At 34.3% G+C, this 22960-nt stretch overlaps 1 protein-coding gene across 8 annotated transcripts in view; it reads left to right on the top strand.

Annotated features, from left to right (window-relative positions):
* Window positions 1-22960, top strand: part of MYCBP2 (MYC binding protein 2) — a 272896-nt gene that overhangs the window by 173525 nt on the left and 76411 nt on the right. For 6 of the 8 annotated variants that reach the window (XM_070408908.1, XM_070408907.1, XM_070408910.1 and 3 more), the window contains 6 exons: window positions 6048-6145; window positions 6851-6967; window positions 7916-8056; window positions 16748-16822; window positions 19658-19882; window positions 20730-20862. In XM_070408908.1, coding sequence (XP_070265009.1) covers window positions 6048-6145; window positions 6851-6967; window positions 7916-8056; window positions 16748-16822; window positions 19658-19882; window positions 20730-20862 — 789 coding nt within the window. The remainder of the gene's footprint in view (window positions 1-6047; window positions 6146-6850; window positions 6968-7915; window positions 8057-16747; window positions 16823-19657; window positions 19883-20729; window positions 20863-22960) is intronic. The other 2 variants (XM_070408911.1, XM_070408913.1) reach the window with 1 other exon arrangement.

Below are 22960 nucleotides of genomic sequence, written 5' to 3' on the forward strand. Positions count from 1 at the left end.
GTCCATTGGATATGCTTATATGCATGCATACAAGTTTTTTGGTTGATCTTTTACGCCTCCCCCCAACTCTCTCCTGCCTTCCCGCTGAAGTTTGACAGTCTGTTCAATGCTTCTTTGTCTCTGTATCTATTTTTGTTCATCGCTTTATGATGTTCTTTATATTCCACAAATGAGTGAGATCATGTGATATTTATCTTTCTCTGCCTGGCTTATTTCGCTTAGCATAATGCTCTCCAGTTCCATCCATGCTGTTGCAAATGGAAGAATTCCTTCTTTTTTACCGCAGCGTAGTATTCCATTGTGTAGATGTACCACAGTTTCCTAATCCATTCATCTGCTGATGGGCACTTAGGCTGTTTCCAGATCTTAGTATGGTGAATTGTGCTGCTATGAACAGGGGGGGTGGGGGGGCATATATCCTTTCTGATTGGTGTTTCTGGTTTTTTGGGATATATCCTTTCTGATTGGTGTTTCTGGTTTTTTGGGATATATTCCTAGAAGTGAGATCACAGGGTCAAATGGGAGTTCCATTTTTAGTTTTTTGAGGAAACTCCATACTGTTTTCCTCAGTGGCTGCACCAGTCTGCATTCCCACCAGCAGTGCAAGGGGGTTCCTTTTTCTCCACATCCTCTCCAGCACTTGTCGTTTGTTGATTTGTTGATGATAGCCATTCTGACAGGTGTGAGATGGTACCTCATTGTTGTTTTGATTTGCATCTCTTGGATGATTAGTGACTTTGAGCAAGTTTTCATATGTCTCTTGGCTTTCTGAATGTCCTCTTTTGAAAGGTGTCTATTTAGGTCCTTTGCCCATTTTTTGATTGGATTGTTTATCTTCCTTTTGTTAAGTTGTATAAGTTCCCTATAAATGTTGGAGATTAAACCCTTATCGGTGATAACATTGGCTAATATATTCTCCCATGCAGTGGGCTTTCTTGTTGTTTTGTTGATGGTTTTTTTTGCTGTGCAGAAGGTTTTATTTTGATGTAGTCCCATTTGTTTATTTTCTCCATAGTTTCCATTGCTCTAGGAGCTGTATCAGTAAAGATATTGCTACGACAAATGTCTGCTATTTTGCTGCCTATGACTTTTTCTAAGATTTTTATGGTTTCCCTACTTACATTTAAGTTTTTTATCCATTTTTAGTTTATTTTTGTGTATGGTGTAAGTTGGTGGCCTAGTTTCATTTTTTTGCATGTTTCTGTCCAATTTTCCCAACACCGTTTATTGAAGTGACTGTCTTGACTCCATTGTATGCTGTTGCCTCCTTTGTCAAATATTAAGTGAGCATAATGGCTTGGGTCAATTTCTGGGTTCTCTATTCTGTTCCACTGGTCTATATGTCTGTTCTTGTGCCAGTACCAGGCAGTTTTGAGAACGGCGGCTTTGTAGTATAGCTAGATATCTGGTATTGTGATCTCTCCAACTTTGTTCTTTCTCAAGATTACTGCAGCTACTCAAGGTCTTTTTTATATCAGATGAATTTTTGGAGAGTTTGTTTTAGGTTTTGGAAATATGCCATTGGTATTTTAATGGGAATTGCATTGAACTTACAGATTGCTTTGGGTAGTATGGACATTTTAATGATGTTGATTCTACCAATCCAAGAACATGATATATTCTTCCATTGGTTTATGTCTTCTTCTGTCTCTTTTTGTCTGTGTCCTGTAATTTTCTGAGTACAGGTCTCTTACCTCCTTGGTTAAATTTATTCCTAGGTATCTTAATTATTTTGTTGCAATAGTAAATGGGATTTTTTTTAGTTTCTCTTTCTGTGAGTTCATTATTGGTGTATAAAAAAGCCATAGATTTCAGGGTGTTAATTTTGTATCCTGCTATATTGCCAAATTCATTTTTTAATTCTAGTAGTTTTTTGATGGAATCTTTAGGATTTTCTATGTCAATATCATGTCATATGCAGATAAGGACAGTTTTACTTCTTCTTTTCCAATTTGAATGTCTTTTATTTCTTCTTCTTGTCTAATCGCTATGGCTAGTACTTCTAGTGCTATGTGGAACAGGAGTGGTGAGAGCGGGCATCCCTATTTGTTCCTGTTCTTAGGGGAAATGGTTTTAGTTTTTGCCCATTGAGTATGATGTTTGCTGTAGGTTTGTCACATATGGCTTAATATGTTGAGGTATAATCCTTCTATTCCTACCTTGCTGAGAGTTTTTATCAAGAAAGGGTGTTGGATTTTGTCAAATGTTTTTTCTGCATCAATAATATGATTATTTGGTTTTTATTTCTCAATTTGCTTATGTGGTATATCATGTTTATTGATTTGCAGATATTGTACCATCCTTGCATGCCTGGAATAAATCCTACTTGGTCATGGTGTATGATCTTTCTGATGTACTGCTGGATCCGATTTGCTAGAATTTTGTTGATAATTTTGGCATCTATGTTCATGAGGGGTATTTTTTGAAATAGTCTGAGTAGGATAGGTTTAAATTCTTCTTTGAATGCTTGAGAAAACTCCCCTGTTAAGTTGTCTGGTCCAGGGCTTTTGTTTGTTGGAATTTTTTTTATTACTGCTTCAATTTCCTCCATAGTTATCGGCCTACTCAGATTTTTTTATTCTTCCTGATTGAGTTTTGGAAGGTCGTATTTTTCTAGGAATATGTCCATTTCTTCTAGGTTTACCAGTTTGTTGAAATAGAGTTGCTCATAGTTTGTTTGTTTTTTTACGATTCTTCTTATTTCTGTGGGGTCTGTTGTTATTTTGCCTCTTTCATTTCTGATTTTGTTTATTTGGGTCTTCTCTCTTTGCTTCTTGGTGAGCCTGGCTAGAGGTTCATCAATCTTGTTTATCCTTTCAAAGAACCAGCTCTTGGTTTCATTGATCTTTTGTATTGTTTTTTGGTCACCATGTCATTTTTTCCACTCTGATCTTTATTATTTTCTTCCTTCTGCTCATTCTGGGATTTTCTTGTTGCTCTCTTTCTAATTCTTCACGTTGCTGAGTTAAATGGTTTATTCTCAGTTTTTCTGTTTTTTTGAGGTAGGCCTGTAATGCTATGAACTTCCCTCTCAGGACTGCTTTCACTGTGCCCCATAGAGTTTGAATTGTTGTGTTGTCATTGTCATTTGTTTCCAGGATGTTTTTTATTTCTTCTTTGATCTCTTTGGTAACCCAATCATTGTTTAATAGCATGCCATTCAGCCTTCAAATGTTTGGGTTTTTTTCATTGTTTGTATTGTAGTTGATTTCTAATTTTATGTCATTGTGATCTGAGAAGATGCTTGATATGATATTAACCTTCTTGAATTTGAAGAGACTTTGCTTGTGTTCCAATATGTGGTCTATCTTTGAAAATGTCCCATCTGCACTTGAGAAGAATGTATATTCTGTAGCTTTGGGTTGGAATGTCCTGAAGATGTTAATTAAGTCCATCTGATCCCATGAGTCATTTAAGATTGCTGTTTCTTTGCTGAATTTTTGTCTAGAGTATTTACCCAGTGTTGTCAGTGCAGTATTAGTCCCATACTATGACTGTATTGCTGTCAATTCTCTCCCTTGATATCTTCCAAAAGTTTTTTTATCTATTTGGGTGATCCTGCATTGGGTGCATATATGTTTACCAGAGCTATATCCTCTTGTTGTATCAATCCCTTTAGGATTATGAAGTGGCCTTACTTGTCTCTTGTTATGGCCTTCACTTTGAGATCTATTTTGTCCGATATAAGTATTACTACCCCAGCTTTTATTTCATTTCCATTTGTCTGAAAGATATTTTTCTATCCTTTCAGTCTGTATGAGTCCCTTGTTTTGAGGTGGGTCTCTTGTAGACAGCATATATATGGGTCATGTTTCCTTATCCAGTCACTCGATGTCTTTTGATTAGAGCATTTAGTCCATTTACATTTAATGTTATTATTGATAGGTACTTGTCTGTAGCCATTTATATTCTTTATGCCTGTGTTCCTTCTTCCCTTTCTATTCTTTTTACAACAGTCCCTTTAGCATTTCTTGCATTGCTGGCTTGGTAGTGATAAACTCCCTTAGCCTTTTTTTGTCTGTGAAGCTCCTGATTTCCCCTTCAATTTTGATTGATATCCTTGCTGGATAGAGTATTCTTGGGTTCAGTTCCTTGCTTTGCATCGCTTTGTATACTTTATTCCATTTCCTTCTGGCCTGATATGTTTCTGTTGAGAAATCATTTGATAATCTGATGGGAGATCCTTTGTAGGTAACTCTCTGTCTCTCTCTCTTGCAGCCTTTAAGATTCTCTCTTTGTTGTTAATGTTTGCCTTTGTAATGATGATGTGTTTTGGTGTGGGTCTTTTTGGGTTCATCTTATTTGGGACCTTGTGCTTGTGTGACTTTTTCTTCCGCATCTCAGAGAAGTTTTCTGTCTTATTTCTTCAGATAATCCTTGTTGCTCATCTTGTCCTTCTGGCACCCCTATTATGTGTATGTTACTTCGTTTCATGTTGTCCCAAAGCTCCCTTAGGCTCCTGCTTTTTAATTTTTTTCTCCAATTGCTGTTCAGATTGGGCTTGTTTCTCTACTTAATTTAACTCACTAATTCAGTCCTCTACTTCTAGTCTACTGTTGAAACCTTCCATCGTGTTCCTTAGTGTAGCTATCTAACTTTTGATTTCCTCCTGATTCTTGCATAGGTTGTTGACTTTCTCGTCCATCCGGTTTATGAACTGTATGACCATTACTCTGAATCCTTTTTCTGACATATTGCATGCCTCTTTTTTTAAATATATTTTCTCGATTTTTTTACAGAGAGGTAGGGAGAGGGATAGAGAGTTAGAAACATCAATGAGAGAGAAACACCGATCAGCTGCCTCCTGCACACCCCCCACTGGGGATGTGCCGGCAACCAAGGTACATGCCCTTGACCAGAATCGAACCTGGGACCTTCAGTCCACAAGCCAATGCTCTATCCACTGAGCCAAACCGGTTAGGGCTTGCATGCCTCTTTTACATTTAGCTCCTTTCTTGTTGATTCCTCCTTTTCTTTCCTTTTTTTGATTTTTTTCTTGTCTCCCCATTTTGGCTATCACCAGAAGGTCCAAGTGCAGAATTGCAGGGGCCTGAGCCACGTGCGTGCGGTGGGAGCGTTGCGCAACCCGAGCACAGGCGCCCAGGCGCATAGCTGCCTTGGGTTGGCGGGAGTCACGAGCACCGAGAATCAGAGTCCCCGCATGCATGCGCTGAGAATCAGTCATTGGTGCTGGGTTCGGCTTCGCGCACGTGCCGAGAATCAGATTTCCCACGCACACTTGCACCGAGAATCCAAGCCCCCGCGTCTGGATCACTGGTGCTTGATGCGGCCACGCGTGCACTGATTATCAGAATCCCTGCCCACGTGTGCTGAGAATCAGAGTCCCTGTGCACTCATACGCTGAGACTTAGAGTCACTGGCGCTCAGTGTGGCCTCTCCCGCACGCCAAGAGTCAGAGTCCCCATATGTATGCACTGAGACTCTGAGTCATTGGCGCTCCTTGCAGCCTCGCACAGGTGCCAAGAATCAGAGTTGCAGGCCTGCTAGGGGACTGGGTTGCACTGGGCGCCTTGTGTCAGCGGGAGGCCCACTCATGCACTATGGGTTAGGCAGGCCCTATGCTGCTGCAGCGGGCCAGCGGGAGGGGGATGCACTCTGTGACTCACAGGAATCTGCGGCCAGGATGCCTGGAGTTTCGGTGTCCATGGGTCTGCAGCTGTGGTAACAGGTCTTTGTCCATAGAGGCTGTAGGGTCCCAGTTTGCATCTGAGGCCAGTCTGGGTGGTGGTGAGTTTGGGTTTCCCTTCACAGCAGTTCTGCCCTTCAGGATCTCATTATGATTTCATGTGTCCAGATAAAGAATGTGAACTCTTTTCCTTGAACTCTAAGACACCAATTTGGAATCTCAGGGCCATGTTTCAAATACTTCTCTTTGTTAACTATAAATATCAGTGACCTTAGAAGAACAGAATTCAGATATTTGTTTCAACTGTTTAAAATAGCCTGTGATAGTTTATAAGGTTAGGTATAAGAATCCTCCCTTTCTTGTATTCTCAAACATTACAGTTCACTTCCTTTTCTTACAGATGCTGGCCTAGAAGTAAAAGTCAAAGACCCACCTAAAGGGATGATACCACCGGGAACTCAGCTGGTCAAACCAAAGACTGAACCTCAACCAAATAAGGTTAGGATAGGATGAAATCAGAATCTGAATCAGTCAGAGATTTATTAATTTTCTTCATTGTTGCTGCAGGTGGCCATCAAACATCTGATATTTTATTTGACTTTAATATTTGAATTCTATATCTCCCTCAATAATTTTAAAGAGTTGTCCATGGTAATTCTAATCATTTCTAAATAGTATAACCTGTACTTTTTGGCTTCTTTGTATAAGACTTAAGTAATTTATAGGCCTTGTGTACTTTCTGTTCATTGAAAATTTACAACTAACAAAAAGTCTACTGCTCAGAAGTGTATAAAGTTTGCAAAGTTAAAGTATCCTTGCTACTAAGAAAAATTAATTTCCTAACATTGAAAGTAAATAGAGGAATTTTTGTAAACTTTATTAAAAAGGAAACATTGGTAAAGAATTTATATTATACTTTTCTAACAATAAAATTATAGTTCTTTTCTCCTTTTTATCATGTTTTCAAAATTTAGAGAGGAAAATATAAATATATATTAATAATTTTCTAATTTTTTTAGTAATGTACACTTTAATACTTTTGTTATAAACAAACCACTGTTACTTGCACAAGGAAAGCAGCTACCAATAATTTTAGAAACTTTATTAGAATTAATAATACATTCAAATCTGTTTAATTTTATCTCTTACTACTTATGTGATCTCTATCCCATGATTTTCCCTATCTATCTTTGCTTTTCTCAGGTTCGAAAATTTGTGGCCAAGGACAGTGCAGGGCTCCGTATCCGCAGTCACCCTTCCCTTCAGAGTGAGCAGATAGGCATAGTGAAAGTCAATGGAACGATCACTTTTATTGATGAGGTAATTTATAATGAAACACCTGGTAATCTTGAACAGAAAGTTTTTGCTTTTGTTTGCACAATAATAAGGTTACTAAATTTTTTGTTAGAATATCTTTTAACTAGTTTGGGTAGTGTTTGGAAAATTGTTTTTCAAAATGTGTTCATTGAGTTTTAAGCATTACATTTATTTTTCTTTATCAATAAGAAAATAACTAAAGAGATAGATAGACTAGATAGATAGATAGATAGATAGATAGATAGATAGATAGATAGATTTCAGAGAGGAAGGGAAAGGGAGAAAAGGAGAGACAAAAACATCAATGATGAGAGAGAATCATTGACTGACTGGCTGCCTCCTGCAAGCCCCTCACTGGATGGATCCCACAACCCAGGCATGTGCCCTGACTGGGAATCAAACTGTGACCTCCTGGTTCATAGGTTAATACTCAACCACTAAGCCATCCTGTCTGACTAAAATTATATTTTTAAAATGAAAGGAACTCAGTTAACATAGCAGTCAGAATCTGTATAAGCACTCATTGAAAATGCATATAGTTCATGTTGTTTATTTTTAAATGTGTTTATTGCTTTAACTTTGACAGTATATTTTTCTAATAAAACAACCAAATAAGTTCTGATTATTAAAACCTAAATTGAGGGGAAGGAAGACATGTTTTTTTGGGAAACATCTGGTTTTATGTTTCAAGTTTTTATTTTAAAGTGTAATATCTTTGTCCTTTTACTCCTACGTGACATTATTTTTACAATCTCACCATGTGAAATATATTGCTTGGTGTGCCCTTGATGCTTTTTTCCTTAAAGGTTCTCTCATACTTACCTTCTGCAAAACTAGATGCTTAATCTCCATGTCCACCATTATTTGCCTGCTTTGTAGCCTTTCAGCCCTTGCTAGCCTCATAGGAGTTACAGGAGGCCATGGCTCGTTTTTGATGCTTATTTCTCACAGATTCACAATGATGATGGTGTATGGCTGAGACTGAATGATGAGACAATAAAGAAGTATGTTCCTAATATGAATGGTTACACTGAAGCCTGGTGCCTCTCTTTTAATCAACATCTTGGCAAGAGTCTTCTGGTCCCTATTGACGTAAGTAAAGGGTTATTTTTAAAAGCATTATAGGTGCACTCTGTCCTCATCACAGGACTTTAAGCTAATTAAGGCTTTTCAGTTCTGAGGTATACCACAACTAAATAACTTTTACTTTAAAAGTTCTTGAATTCTTGAGAGCTTCTATGTAATAAAGGTGGAGTTGGCAAGGCTGAGCACCTTAATACTATGATCCATCACAGGCAGAAAGTAATAATTGAAAACTGGGTCTACTGAGTTCCTTTCAAAGAGGTGGGAATGAGAGTGGTTGCATTTTCTTTTATTTTAACTTTCTTATTCACACTACTGTTTGGAATGAATTCCGCACTAAATTTATGAATTCAGTATTATTATATACATTAAAAAATATGTATAATTATTTGTTTCTTATGTTGGCATTTTGTAATTAGTTCTCTGTGTTTTGTCTAAGTTTGAATGTTTCCTTCTTAGCTTATAATATTGTGTTAAAATAAGATGGATTTTTAGACTTGTGGTGCTCCAGTATTCTAGCTGAAGCTTGATCTTACTGTCTGAGAGAATTCATTGAACCTCTTTAATAAATGCATTAGAAAATTCACAAGATTGCTACATCACTAAATGTGATAGTAATCCACAACTCTTTATAATTTAAACATAAAAGTATGATTTTCTTTCTTTTCATCACAATCAAATGTATGTATTCCTTATGACACTGCGAATAAATAGCACTATTAAAATTTTATTTTTAAAAAACCTTAACATTTTAAACAGATTAATTTCTTACAAATCAATGTATAAAGTTAGTGTGATATCAAACCATTCAATATGTTGTTTGTTTTTCTTCTTGGTAGTCCAGAGTAATCTTCTCCAATGGGGCAGTTATACATGATGATTCTTTGGAAAAGAAAATACAAGAACTTCTATTTATATTTATTGATCGAATTCTTTTTATATTTTATTTATGCTTTATAGTAGTACAGTGAGGAGAGATATATCTGTATATATTTTTACTAATAGGTCTGTTATTCAAAAAAAGCTTGGAGTGTGTTGGCCTCCTGTTTTACTGAGGTTAAGCTAAAAAATGACAAATCTATAATTAAAATATAAAATTTTAAATAAATGAGATCTTCTTAAATTTTCCACTGATTTGTATCTGCAGGTAATAATGAAAAGGATTTTGATCCTCTTGAAAAGAGGTACTTCTCTGAAAGAGAAATAAGAATTCTTTATCATCTATGGCTAATAGGTTGGCTTTAAATTGTTTGAAATAATTTTTCCATTATAGTAACCAAATATTCCTCAGGATTATGAAAATTATATTTTATTTTATTTTATTTTTTAAATATATTTTGTTGATTTTTTACAGAGAGGAAGGGAGAGAGATAGAGAGTTAGAAACATCGATGAGAGAGAAACATCGATCAGCTGCCTCCTGCACATCCCTCACCGGGGATGTGCCCGCAACCCAGGTACATGCCCTTGACCTGAATCGAATCTGGGACCCTTCAGTCCACAGGCCGACGCTCTATCCACCGAGCCAAACCGGCTTTGGCGAAAATTATATTTTAAATGAATAACTGTAACCGCCATTTTATTTCTTCTGTTTAGAGCTTACTTTTAAAATTTTCACCAATTTAGACTTTTTTGTATTTAAACCCCTAATAAGGCATTATCTTTACTACCTCCCCCATCCAAAACTGTTTTCCTAATTCCTTTGCTTGTTCATTTGAAGAGATGCTTTTGAGAGAGGAAGGCATTCATAGGTAAAACAAGAGAATAAACAGGAGAAAGAAAGAGCAAGAAGTGCTGTGTGTTGAAGTTCTAAATGCCATGGTTCATTTTGGAACCTTTGTGTTCCGTTATTTGACGATTTGAAACCCCATCCAAAAGACATTTTTTAGTAGACAGTATTCTTGAGGCCAGAGAGAGAAGGCCAGTAACAAAGGTAAGAAAGAAAGCTAAAGGGAGTGAGCCATACAGATACTTGTTGTGGGTTTTCACTGGAATGTGAATGAGAAGGTTGTCACTGACTTACTTTAAAAAATCTTGATGTAGAATATTGGAGATAGAAAGTGAAATGAAGTAAGCGGCTTTGGAATTTTCTGGTTTTTATGTTTAAGAATGACACGAGTTCTCTTTTCATGTAAATAATTCAGAGTGTTTAGTATCACTAAGGAGACTGAGGTTTTTCTGGTTCCTTTATTTTAAAGATGGTAGCAACTTGAGATTTTTATAAATTGAAGTCGCCAGTAGGAAAGAGGTAAATTAAAGATGTACATAGAAATCTGAAGACTGAAAAAGGAGGAGAAAATGGAATTAAGGCCATATTTGGAGAGGTGTTTCTGTGAAGGAGGAGGGGATGTATGTGGCAGTAGATATGTTTTTAGGGAAGGAGGGAAGACAGGGAGAGGTTGAAGGAGGATGCCATGATACTTCATAGACTAGAAGAGAGCAAGCCATCAGTTGGGATAGAAACAAATGAGTTATGTTAAAGGATTCAGAAATGTCATAATTTGGAATAATGTTTGATAGAAGTAGAAGAGGGATCTGACGTAGAAACTACTTGTTTGGGGATTATTGGTCCACTAAGGACCCAGTGAGACCACTGGATCGACCCATTCTGGACGACCTTCCTCCCACATAGCCCTAAGTGTTTAGAATTAAAAGAGCTAAGAAAGCAGATTCTAGCACTAACTGGAATTATCCAAAGTGCTGTGACAGAAAAATAGGGTTGAAGAGGAATTACAGATGGTGATGGAGGAGCAGTTGAGATCATCAGCTGGGAACTGGCCTGAGTTATAAATGTGAAAGGACAAATGGAGGGCCCAAGGGACTTGGGGGACTTAATACGATCCCAGAACAACATAGTGAGTGCACTGTAGTTAAAGAGTTGGAAGGATATAGGCAGTTTGTGTGTGAAAGTAGAATATTTTAATTTGACTTAATAGTTAGAACATTTTATTGAATGGATGGCCCATTACTGTGACCACACAAAGGTAGCTGAAGTGCAGTGAAAGTCATTGGAACTGCTTTAGTCTAAGAACTAATAGGCAAGGCAGCTGGATGATCATTCACATCGATAGGAAGACACACATGTGATGGCAACACTGTGACCTGCAAGGTTTAAGATAAAAGTGAGTTTGTTTACCATTACATACAGTATAAAGTTATGGGGCAAATGGGAATAGTTTGATATTGGATCAGGAAAAAGCATAGAGCAGTTTTGGTGTAAAAATAAGAGAAGAGGTAGATGATATAAGGGTTTTGTTTTTGTGTGGTGACTCAAGATGGCAGGATACAGTGTAGCAAAATTAACTGGTCTAGGGCTCCAAACAGATCTAATATAAGGTTACTTCAATGCAGGTGTTAGATGATGACCAACACAGAGTTAGAAGCTGGCATCGGTAAGGACGGGCTTCTTTTCCAGGGTTTTGTCGTAGGGAATGAGGCAGGCAGGCCCTTATACAGTCAATAAGTTTTTAATGAGTACCTTACTCTACAATGCTAAACGTGGTAAGGCACAGGGGGAATAATGATATTTGCACAGAGGAAATAACAGTTCCATCTCATCCCCTAAAGCAGTGGTTCTCAACCTTGGCTGCACATTAGAATCACCTGGGAATCTTTTTAAAATCCTGATTTCTGGGCCTCATCCTCCGGAAATTCTGTATCTTTACTAATGATGAGGCCCAGAAATCAGGATTTTAAAAAGATTCCCAGGTGATTCTAATGTGCAGCCAAGGTTGAGAACCACTGCCCTAAAGGAACTAATACAGCCAAATAAATGCATTGTATTACTTTTCCCTTTGCATCTCAAAACATTTACTTCTGGGAAAGCACTTTACACTATTTTTTCTTTTTACTTCAGTCCATTTGTAAATAAGTCAACTATAATTCTGGCTTATAATTGCAAAACACTGATAAATTAAAAAATGAAGAACCAATGTCACTAACTTAAGATGCAAAAGTACAGAAACGTTGCCCTCAGCAATCTTTACATCTGCCCTTCAACCTGTTCTAGTTTAAAATTTTTTTCATTTACTTCAGTGTTTTTTCATATTTGGGTCCTGACTCAAACAAACTGTTGGGAAGAGTGTGGATAAGGATTGGAAATTTAAATAGTGCTTAAATACTTGATTAACTACTATTTTTTTTAAAAAAGATGAACATAGTCATATTTAGAATAAGCTTTAAAGTTATTTTTGTTGAACTGTCTTGTTTATTTACTCATATTATAGAACTTTTCTTTTCATTGTACATATGTACTTTAGCTAAATTTTAGCCACCTAGCAAGTTCTATTTAAACATCATTACTTTACTAAGAAACAGTGGCATCCTAACTTAGTTCAAATGGGACTTTAACTAAAGTTTTAGCATGTTATGTTCTAATTTAGAGATTAAATAGCATTAGACATTTGTATTATAACTAGGTATTTTAAAAATATTTTTAAGTAATGGAAAAAATAGGGATAAATATGAAGGATGCAGATTCTTTTCTGTGAGGTGCTCATGGTCTATTAGAACTTCTCGCCCTTTTGAATCATCGTGGGCAGAGTTCAATTTTACATCCTACAGTCTTTGTTTATGTTGTTTCCTTTGTCCAGAATGCTTTTGCTCCCATTTTTCCCCCTAACCTTGCTAATATTTTCGTAGTTGACAGGGCTAAAAGTTTCCCTTGACATTTTTCTTCTCTGTAATTCCCAATAATTCTGTAGTTATTTATTAATTGTTCATTCAACAAATATTTATTGGGTCCTAATTATGTGCCAAACACTAAGCTGAGAAGTAGGTGTTGGGTGGAGAGGCAGAGGAGAGGGATACAAAATAAATAAGATGTAGTAAAGTTTTTGTTCTTGAGGTACTCGCTATCTGGTGTGATAGACATACTATATTCAATAATTAAGTTGCATTTTGATAAGTTTTAAAATGGCTTCACTTAGGAGGACATTTGAAGAGGTCTTAAAGAAAAGTTGCCAAGAAAAAGAGAAGGAATTTCTAGACATAGACTCAAATTCCAAATTTATGGAGGTATACTATGTTTGGGAACTGATAGTTTATATGAATGAAGCAATGAACTGGGGAAGGAAAGCGTGTAAGTTCTAGGGAAATTAGGTTTCCCTCCCCCTTCTCAGGTAGCACTTAGTCTGTAAAAGTAGAAAGGCCTTACTTCTCTTTCCAACTACCCATAATGTTGTTTTCTTTTTTCTTGCCTTGAGCTCATTTGTATTTATATACCTTTTATTTCTGTTAAGGACTCACAAGGGTCCCTTCTTACTCATATTTGTTTCTCCCCAGTGTTAAGTATTACACATTTTGCTCATGGAAGGCTTTCAGTGTTTGTTGAATACTAAATTTGAATTCTTGGTATTTGGTATGATCATACTGTTTTAAAGAATTCCTAACATATATGCTCTTTATCTTAATTCTCTCACTTAATTCTGTGTGATTTTGTGATGTTAAGTATTTTAACATTCTCATTTTTTTATGATAAAAGGTAGCTTCTCCCCCAAGATCACAAGTAGAAAGTAGTGGAGCTACTAGAACCCCAGTTGATGTGATTAAAGCCCATGCTTTTATGTATAGTCTACCTTAATCTAGTAAAGAGAAAAGGATAAATATAGTTATAAAGAGATAAAGTAAATATACCTATAAAAATCATATTACTTTTATTACATCTCCCAAATTAAATAAATATGAATATTCATGACCTTAATAGTTGAATGAGGACTGTGATATATGTTGAAGGTGACATGGATGAGTTTGAGAAGGCAAATTAAAATTGTGAACATTTGGAAACTACAAAGTGTGAACTAGTAGAATGTTTCATCAAGGAAAATGTAAGTAAAAAGAAGAGAGAATTTGTTAAGCACATGACATGGGAGATATTTGACTGCCTAGGACTAGAACTTAAATTTTTGGAAAACCATTTTACTTCTAGGATAAGGAGATATTTAGTGATTTGAAACTTAGAGGCACAATTCTATGGATACTTAGTCAAAAATGAAGTATCGCAACATTATGAAGTAAGTTGAATAGTAGAGAAAGTTTATATCAAGGAAAGTAGATGGTACCTCATTAGAAGTGTTCTAAGATATCTTCATAAAGTCCGTATTACCTGAATTCTTGCAGAAGCAACACTAGTCTCTGAACATCTCCATGCATTATTTATATAAACCACTTCTTACCTGCTTAAGCCAAATGGAGTTCAAATATGGAAAGTAGGTTGATTTTTTTCCAAAATTGAGAGCCCTGAAGATTTGGAGGAGAAATGAAGGGAAAATATTTGGAAATCTCTCTTAGAGTATTACCCAGGGTAATTGGTAAAATTAGAAAATGTTTCTGGCATTTTATGTTCAGTTTCATGCTTTTGGGATACCTACTGGTGTCTGATAGTCACAGCTTCAAGCATACACCAAGTTTCTTGGTTTGTTTTGTTAATAGGTCTGTGTGTATGTGTATGCGTAACCTATTTTTCAATCTTAGTAAATTATAAATATTTACTCAATGTAGCATTAGTAAATGTGCTGTCCTTGATGATTATTTATTATCTTTTTTTTTTTTGCATGAGCATTTGACGTGTTTGGTCATGTATTTTCACCATGAAAATTTTTCACTTATTTGATCTCTTCTATGCCTTGAAAGATTATCAGCTTGGAGTTGCGATTTGGTAATCATTAATTTACTTAGGTTTTTAATATGCTTTACTTTTCTTCACACAACTCTTTTTGCCTTTAAAATAATCTTTGAGAATAAAATGATTTAGATTTTTGTAGCTATATGTGTGTATATATACATGCATATATACTAAACTTTCCTAAATATTCAAAAGAACACTTTGCAAGTACATTTTATTTTTAAACTCCAGCTTTCTATTTGGTAAATCTTTTATTTCTAATAAATGCAATTTTGTCAGGTTACTACATTTTGAAAATAACCTTAATACTCTTATAGTAAACCACTGCAGACTAAGAATTTTCTATAAATGCAGAACAAAGGCAAAAAAAGTGTGAAATTTGAATCCACACATAATTAACATGTATAAAATAGAATTTTATTCACAATATATAACTGTGATTAGCACTTACATGACTTTGACATATCCATGTACATATTAACTCATGTACTCAGACTTAGAAAATACTTGTTTGCACTTTGAAATTTAAAAAAAAAGGTGCAAGCTTTAAATATTGTCAGTCGCCACATTGCTTCTTTATAACTAACTCCATCGGCATTACTTTTCATATTATTTTAATACTAAAAAAAATTAACCTAAAAAATAAAAAATGCTTTAAAAACTCTTTATGCTGTTTTGTCAACAATCTGCAACACCATTCCCTGTGAAGGAGAAAAACCATTGAGCAAACATTTCACAAATTCTTATATAGTACATGGATGAGTTAGTAAGGGCATTCCCCCCCCCCCCCCCCAAAAAAAAAAAAAACCACACAAACAAACAAAAAAACAAACAAAGAACATCATTTCAAAATGCTTTGAAACATGTTTCCAATTCACCTAAAGAGAAAGGACCCTATCCTTTATCCATTTTTAAATGTGGAAGGGGATTTGGTTTGGGGGTTTGATTTTGTTTTATATTTATTTGTAGGTATATTATTAGAAACTCGTTTTTAGGGCTTTTATGTGTCTTATATTTATGAATTAGCATATATGTATGTATATGGGTGTGTGTCTATGTCTGTCTATACACATATATACATGAGGAGATTACAGAACTAGAGCATACTAAATAAAATCTTGTTATCTAAAATGGTTTATAATTGGATGGGAATTATATTCTTTCCTTTGTGTTGCAGTCTTTAGATGATGACAGCTTTTATTAACATTTTGAATGTCCTCATTTTCTCCAAAATAACCATTTATCACAGTATTTACATAAGCAGTAAAATCGTATAATTACCACTCACTGGGAAGATTTTAATTTAAGATCAGATAAATACAATAGAATGATATATCTATGTAAAATGTATATCATTGTGAAAATATTTCTTCTGGGACTATGCTGCTTTAACAAAATATTTTTAGACTTTTACATAGTGACTAAATGATCTGTGTATTTCCTAAACTTTGAAATGGAGAAAACTTGGCCTGTCTTTTGATAAAAGATTCAGATTGTGTGTTTTTCTTTATGCTTGCTTAACAAAATTTGCTAACGGCTTTCAATAACATTTCCAAATGATTTTTTCCATTTATAGAAGACAGAAAAATTACTTAAGATTTTTTTATTTATTTACTTTTGGGGGAGTATTTTAAGAGGTGATAACTAGTTCACATATACTACATGCCATTATTATTCATAGTAATAGTTGCACTATCTATGCAATCTGTATTCACATTTTCTTTATAAAACTGCACTGTTTTCTGTCATGAAACAAATCTGGTTATTTTGGAACAGATAAGTTGTCAGATAAGGGGTTTTAAGGTTTCCTTCTTGCATTGATGGTGTTAAGCTTTCAGTCAATTTTAGTAAATGGCATGACACACTATATCCATGGAAAGCTTTTGACAAAACTTATTTATCAGAATTTCCTTGATGTATGGTTTACTCAGGTGGCTTCAGTTTCCCTTTAATAAAATAATATTTCAGTGCTGGTGCTAGAGTACAGAACAATGTTGTTACTGTGAACGCATCTTCTGCAGCTGATATCCTGTTCCCTTTCTTTGTTGATATTTTTCTTTCTTAAACTTTGTTGCTCAGAATATCTTTAATGCTAGCCAAGGAGTCAGGGATTTGGACGTATTTTCATGGACTTCCAAAGCTTTTTCCCCCCAGGTGAGTTAACTGTAAGGAACAATCATATATTATTCAGGTATTTCAGCATGTATAACAAATTTACATGATATCCTTTGAAGTCTTTGCTTAAAATTAATAATTTTTTTAACCAAAAAAGACCTATACAAAGTGCTGCAGTTGAGTTTCCCCTGTAACCCTTTCCCCTCTACTTCTCCCAGAGAGTGTATTATTAGTTTTTAAGTTAAACTTTTACATGACTTCAAATTCATTGTTTAATTTTATAACCAGTTTCTCCCACAATTACATCCAAGTCTAGCTTTTTCAGAACCAGCTTATGTAAGTGGGAGAAACTTGACCCTATGGTTCTTCTTTTTTTTTCATATTCTTTCACAATGCCTTCTTGAATGTTTATCTGAGAATGGGGAGGGACTACAAATAATATTCTGGTACCAGTCTTATTTTACTGTGTTGAATTAAACATGTACTTTAGGATTGCTTGAGAGTGAAAAGCACAGTTCTGACTTTATGTCTGTCAGTTCTTTTTATACTGTTTAATATTGAAAAGTTGGATAGACTTTGTTTTACATTTATTAATTAATATAGTTTATTCAATTAGGTATTTTAATAAAAGTTCTCATATATTACCTTTCAGTGAATAACTTGCAAATATTATTAGTTTTTGCCAACACACCTCTCATTGTTACCCTGAATAACCAAAAGTTGGAAATACTATTATAATAAAACGCTCCAGATGTATCATTAAATACCAATGAGATTATTTTTTCTCTAAATCTATTAATATTTGCTTGTGGTTTTTGATCTTATACTATGTAATTTTTTAACTTCAGTTGTAATAAGGACTAACTTGCCTTTATCCAACTTTGAAATAGCATGATGTATTTACTAAAATTGCTCACCAACAACAAAACGTTTTTAAATGTTTACTGAAATCCTTGTGAGTGCAATAGCACAATTTAAACTTTAGACCCTACTCTCAATTCATGAGTGCTCTTTGTATTCATATTGAAGTGTTTGCAAGTATACATGCATGGGTATATAAAATGGATATTTTAAGCTTATTTTAGATTGTGAATCTAGTCTGAATTTTTCAAGTAAAATTCTCATTTCCATTAAATTGCCTATATATAGATAAAAATTTTAGGATAAGTAAAGTATGATAATTATAGTAAATGTAAATAAATATTGTCCATAGTGCATATTTGTATAATTACAAAGTAATAATTATTAATCACCACAATGATATATACAAAATATAATGTGAAGGTTGCTAGTTGCTCTAAAATTTTCCCTGCCCAAACATACTGAATTAAAGCCACAAGTACACAGAATTATTGAATCTACATTTTTTTTAACCTCAGGATTTTATTTTTTATTTCCTACTACATAATGAACATATTTACATACCTCTTAATATGAGACTATTTATAGTGATAGAGCTAATTAATAATATTTTATCTTGTATAATGTGTTACTGTTTTTTTATTTTATTCTAACATTACTAAATATTAATTCTTTAAAAAGTTGATTTTTTAAATCCTCATCCAAGGATATGTTTATTGATTTAGAAAGAGAGGAAGAAGAGAAAGAGAGAGAGAGAGAGAAAAGCATAGATGTGAGAGAAACATTGATCAGTTGCCTCCCATACAAGTCCAGACCAGAGACCAAACCCGAAACCCGAACCTAGGTATGTGCCCTGACTAGGAATGGAATCTGCAACTTTTTGGTGTATGGGATGATGCTCTAACCAACTGAGCCACCCAGCCAGGGCTACTAAATATTAATTTTAACTTCATGTTTAAGTAAGTATCTCATTATGATAATCTTTTACTGACTTTCTATATAGAGCAATTTGTAGAGTGCATATTACTGTATTTAAGATTGTAGTTTAAATCTGTTTTAAAGAAGTAATGATGAAAATGGAAGAATTCTTGGTGTGGAACTTTGATTTACATTTAGTTGGGAGAACAAAAAATATGGGAAGGTTGTTATTCCTCTTCATTGCATTTACATAGGAACAATTCATCACAGCACAGTCAACAGAAAATTTAGGGCATGTTCTTTTCTTTCATTGTGGAAATGACTCTTTCATATCCAAATGCATTATATCTATGTAAAAATGTCTCTTTAATGTTAATCTGTCCTCTTTACTAAAAGTATAATTATTTTCTAAAAGTCCTCTTTACTAAAAGTATAATTAATAATGGCCTAATCTAGCAAGACATTTTTATTTATACTATATTAAGAAGTATGAGTTGTTAAAATCTTATAAACATTCTTATTTCATTCATAACTAGTAAATATTAACATGTAGGTATATTTTATGTACATTTCATCATTGTTATCTCTGTTGATAGCTAAGTCTCCAGAGCCTTCGCACTTATTTTCTCTATTTTTAAATAATTATTACAGACAAAAATGGAAGGAAATGAATATTTAGGCTTTTTAACCCATACCAACATGCAGTAATACAGTAATAATGATTCAAAATTATTCAGCTATGGTTCACATAGTAAATTATTTTTGTTTCTCCTACTGTTAAATATTTTATTAAAAGAAAAATCAAGTACTATTATAGTTCTCAAATTGTGGTATGGTAGTCAAAAGTCTGGGGTTCAATAGCTGTTCTGCTATATTTTCTTCAACTTTATTTTAATTATTATTTAGCATTGAAAAACTGAATGACTCTTTAATGGTAGTATTGACTAATACTTCAGTTATCTTTGTTTGTATATTCTCTTTCTTAATTGACAGTACCTGCATTATAGAATTGTTGTGAAAGCTATTAATAAGAATATGTTGCAAGTGATAATAGATTGTATTTTGTTTATTTTCTTTTCCTATTCAAATTTTCAGGAACCTAAAACTAATACTGATGACTTTTTCAAAGACATAAACTCCTGCTGCCCACAGGAAGCAACAATGCAAGAACAAGATATGCCGTTCTTGCGAGGAGGTCCGGGCATGTACAAGGTAGTAAAGACGGGACCTTCCGGCCACAACATCAGAAGCTGCCCTAACCTTAGAGGTATCCCAATTGGAATGTTAGTTCTGGGAAACAAAGTCAAAGCAGTGGGAGAGGTATGGATTCTTGTAGCTTCATGACTTTAAGATACTCATTTTTAATGTAGTACAATCAAAGCATCTCTTTTTTCCAAAGGTTGCCATTTCCATCCCAGGTTTTTTAATGCTAATGTTATTTATCTTTATTTGTATTGGAAATACTAATGTAATTTTTCTGTGCTTTTCTAATAATTTTGTTCTCATAATTATCCTTGTGAAAACAATATGTATATTAACAAAATGATGTGTCTGTATATATAAGTGTTTGGTATTACATATATCTTTTTCTTATTATAAATGTACTATACTGTCATGGATTAACAGCACTTTAAAATATTTGCTATGGATCAGTATGGAGATGTGATATATACAAGAGGTTTCAGTTCTTTGTTCCCATTCATGTGTCTTACTGAAGTCCTGAGCAAATAAAATTACCATTTCATCAACTGTGGCATTTGCCTCAGATGATGAGCTTGAAGATGTAGTGTGTCATGCTATTTCTTAGTGTCAGGGTCATTTTCAAGTTGCATTATAGGCACTACCTAAATAATGGAGTATGTTGTGTTATGACATTTTAGGTGTCTAAAAAAAGAGCCATGTGTTTTTGGATAACACTTAAAATTATTTAGGGATTATCCTTGTGCCTTAAAAATTATTTTAACAAGTCATAAATAAGCAGTATTTTACATAACTTTTATTGATTTTTGTCTTACCTTGGGCAGTGGTTTTAATTTCAGAAACTAATTTCATGGTAGATATTCATTGGAATGATTACACTGTTCAAACTCTTAAACTTTTGCTGCTTTTCAGCCTGAATGCCCTGAAAGAATCAAGCCAATCAATCATGCTTTTTGTTATGTACTAGGTAACCAATTCTGAAGGTACATGGGTGCAGCTGGATAAGAACAGCATGGTAGAGTTCTGTGAGAGTGATGAAGGAGAGGCATGGTCCTTAGCTAGAGACAGAGGCGGAAACCAGTACCTCCGACATGAAGATGGCAAGTTGGCTTACATTTGTGATTTATTCTGATTAACCTTTGAAAGCAGAAGTTTAAAGTCTATTTCTTTTATCATAAAGAGCTTTTCAAGTGTTTATTTTTTTTAAAATATGTTTTATTGATTTTTTACAGAGAGGAAGGGGGAGGGATAGAGAGTTAGAAACATCGATGAGAGAGAAACATTGATCAGCTGCCTCCTGCACACCTCCTACTGGGGATGTGCCCGCAACCAAGGTACCTGCCCTTGACCAGAATCGAACCTGGGACCCTTGAGTCCGCAGGCTGACGCTCTACCCACTGAGCCAAACCGGTTAGGGCTGTGTGTTTATTTTTTTTAAGTAAAAGCAAAGCTAAGCATAATAAAATCTTGCAATTGTTAATATTTATTTGTAAAATACATGGGTACTAAATGAATGCACATCAAAGAAGAGAATTAAAAGAAAATGTAGAACATATGAATCCATCTCTGTAAGAAATGCTTTTCATTAATATGAATCTGTGAGATCATTCTTCTGTGCCAGTCCAGGACTGAATTTACCCTTCCTACCACTAAATGGAAGTTTGGTTCTCAAACCATCAATCATAGCACTTCTCCCAGGCAGTTTCATTTGATTGAATTTTGTCTCAGGAAAAAACATTGAATAAATGCAAAGCATCTTCTGGGGGTTTCCTATTTTGTTGTTAGAGTTTCAACTTGAAACTTCATTTACGTTTTTCAACAGTGATCTCATTTAATAAAATATTTTCCATTTTGTCTCCCTTTCTATTCACATGATGGAAAAACTTGTTCTTCAGAGTTCAGACCACACTGATCTGACAGAGTCAAGAATTCCCTCAGTGTTCCTAAAGAACTGTATTCACCACTGGAGCAAAACTGATACTATATTGAAGTTAATTTTTACTTCTGCATACCCAGATTCTTCCTATGGACAGGCGCAGAGTTTTTTGCTCACTAAGTTTATAACTTTAAGTTGAGTCACAAAAATATTATTAAGGACATCAAAATAAATGGGTAAATTAAGCATATACTTTTCTACCAAATCCCAAAAATATAGAATAATGTCAGATAGATAATACTATATGCTTTTTTATCTAAGAAAGAATAAACGTAAAATATTCATTATCCAAGAGGCAATATGGCCATAAATATAAATTCAAAACAGTTTGAAACCTGCTTGAATGATAGAGTACATTTAGATGTATTAGAATTATAAATAAAACATTCCCCCTTTTTTCCACAATAAGCCTTTGTGATAGGTTATATAATCTTCATTTTACTGGTAAGGAAACTAAAACTCATAAAATTTAAAATTACTTTGCCTACGATTATACAACTGGATAGATGGCAGATATAAGACTTGAGCCAGAATCTTCATTTCTGTTTCAAAATCTGTGCTCATTACACCATACCTACTGTATCAGTAATTCATGGAACGCAGGGAGAGGTCAATGGGGAAAAAAGGAGACATATGTAATACTTTAAACAATAAAGAATTTAAGTAAAAAATAATAATTCATTGAACATTATTTGGGAACCTACTCCCTTGTCTTTACAGATAAATTTTTCTTAGAGATGATGTGGTCATAAAATGTTGACATGGTAGAACTATTTTGAAAAAGAAAAAGTCTCCATTTGATGTAAATCTGACATTTTACAAAATGACCTCATTTATAACATACTACATATTACAGTATATTAACTACATATTCATAAATTCTCAAAGATTTTCATTTTATAGGCATATTCAGATATAAATTAAAATACCTGAAGTGAGATCAGATTTATGTAGGATATAGTTAAATAATATGAGAATGGTTTAAGTGACTAGCAAAGGGTCTTTTCTAGCTTAATAGTCATTTTACCTGGCCATGTAGTTTAATGTATAAGAGAGGACTCTGGAGCTGGACTGCCAGGGCACAGACGCCAACTCTACAACTTTTCTAGTTATGAGACCTCAGCCAGTTTACCTAGTAGCTCTGTGCCTCAGTTTTCTCATTTACAAAACGAAGATACTTTGTGAGTTTGATATGAAAGACAAATGAACAAATAACAGTCACGTAATGCTTTGCTCTTTATCTATACATATAGTCATAATGT

This window comes from Myotis yumanensis, unplaced genomic scaffold (assembly GCF_028538775.1).
Source record: "Myotis yumanensis isolate MYYU_CA2020_CCGP unplaced genomic scaffold, mMyoYum1.0.hap1 SCAF_3, whole genome shotgun sequence".
In the NCBI taxonomy this organism is placed as follows: domain Eukaryota; kingdom Metazoa; phylum Chordata; class Mammalia; order Chiroptera; family Vespertilionidae; genus Myotis; species Myotis yumanensis.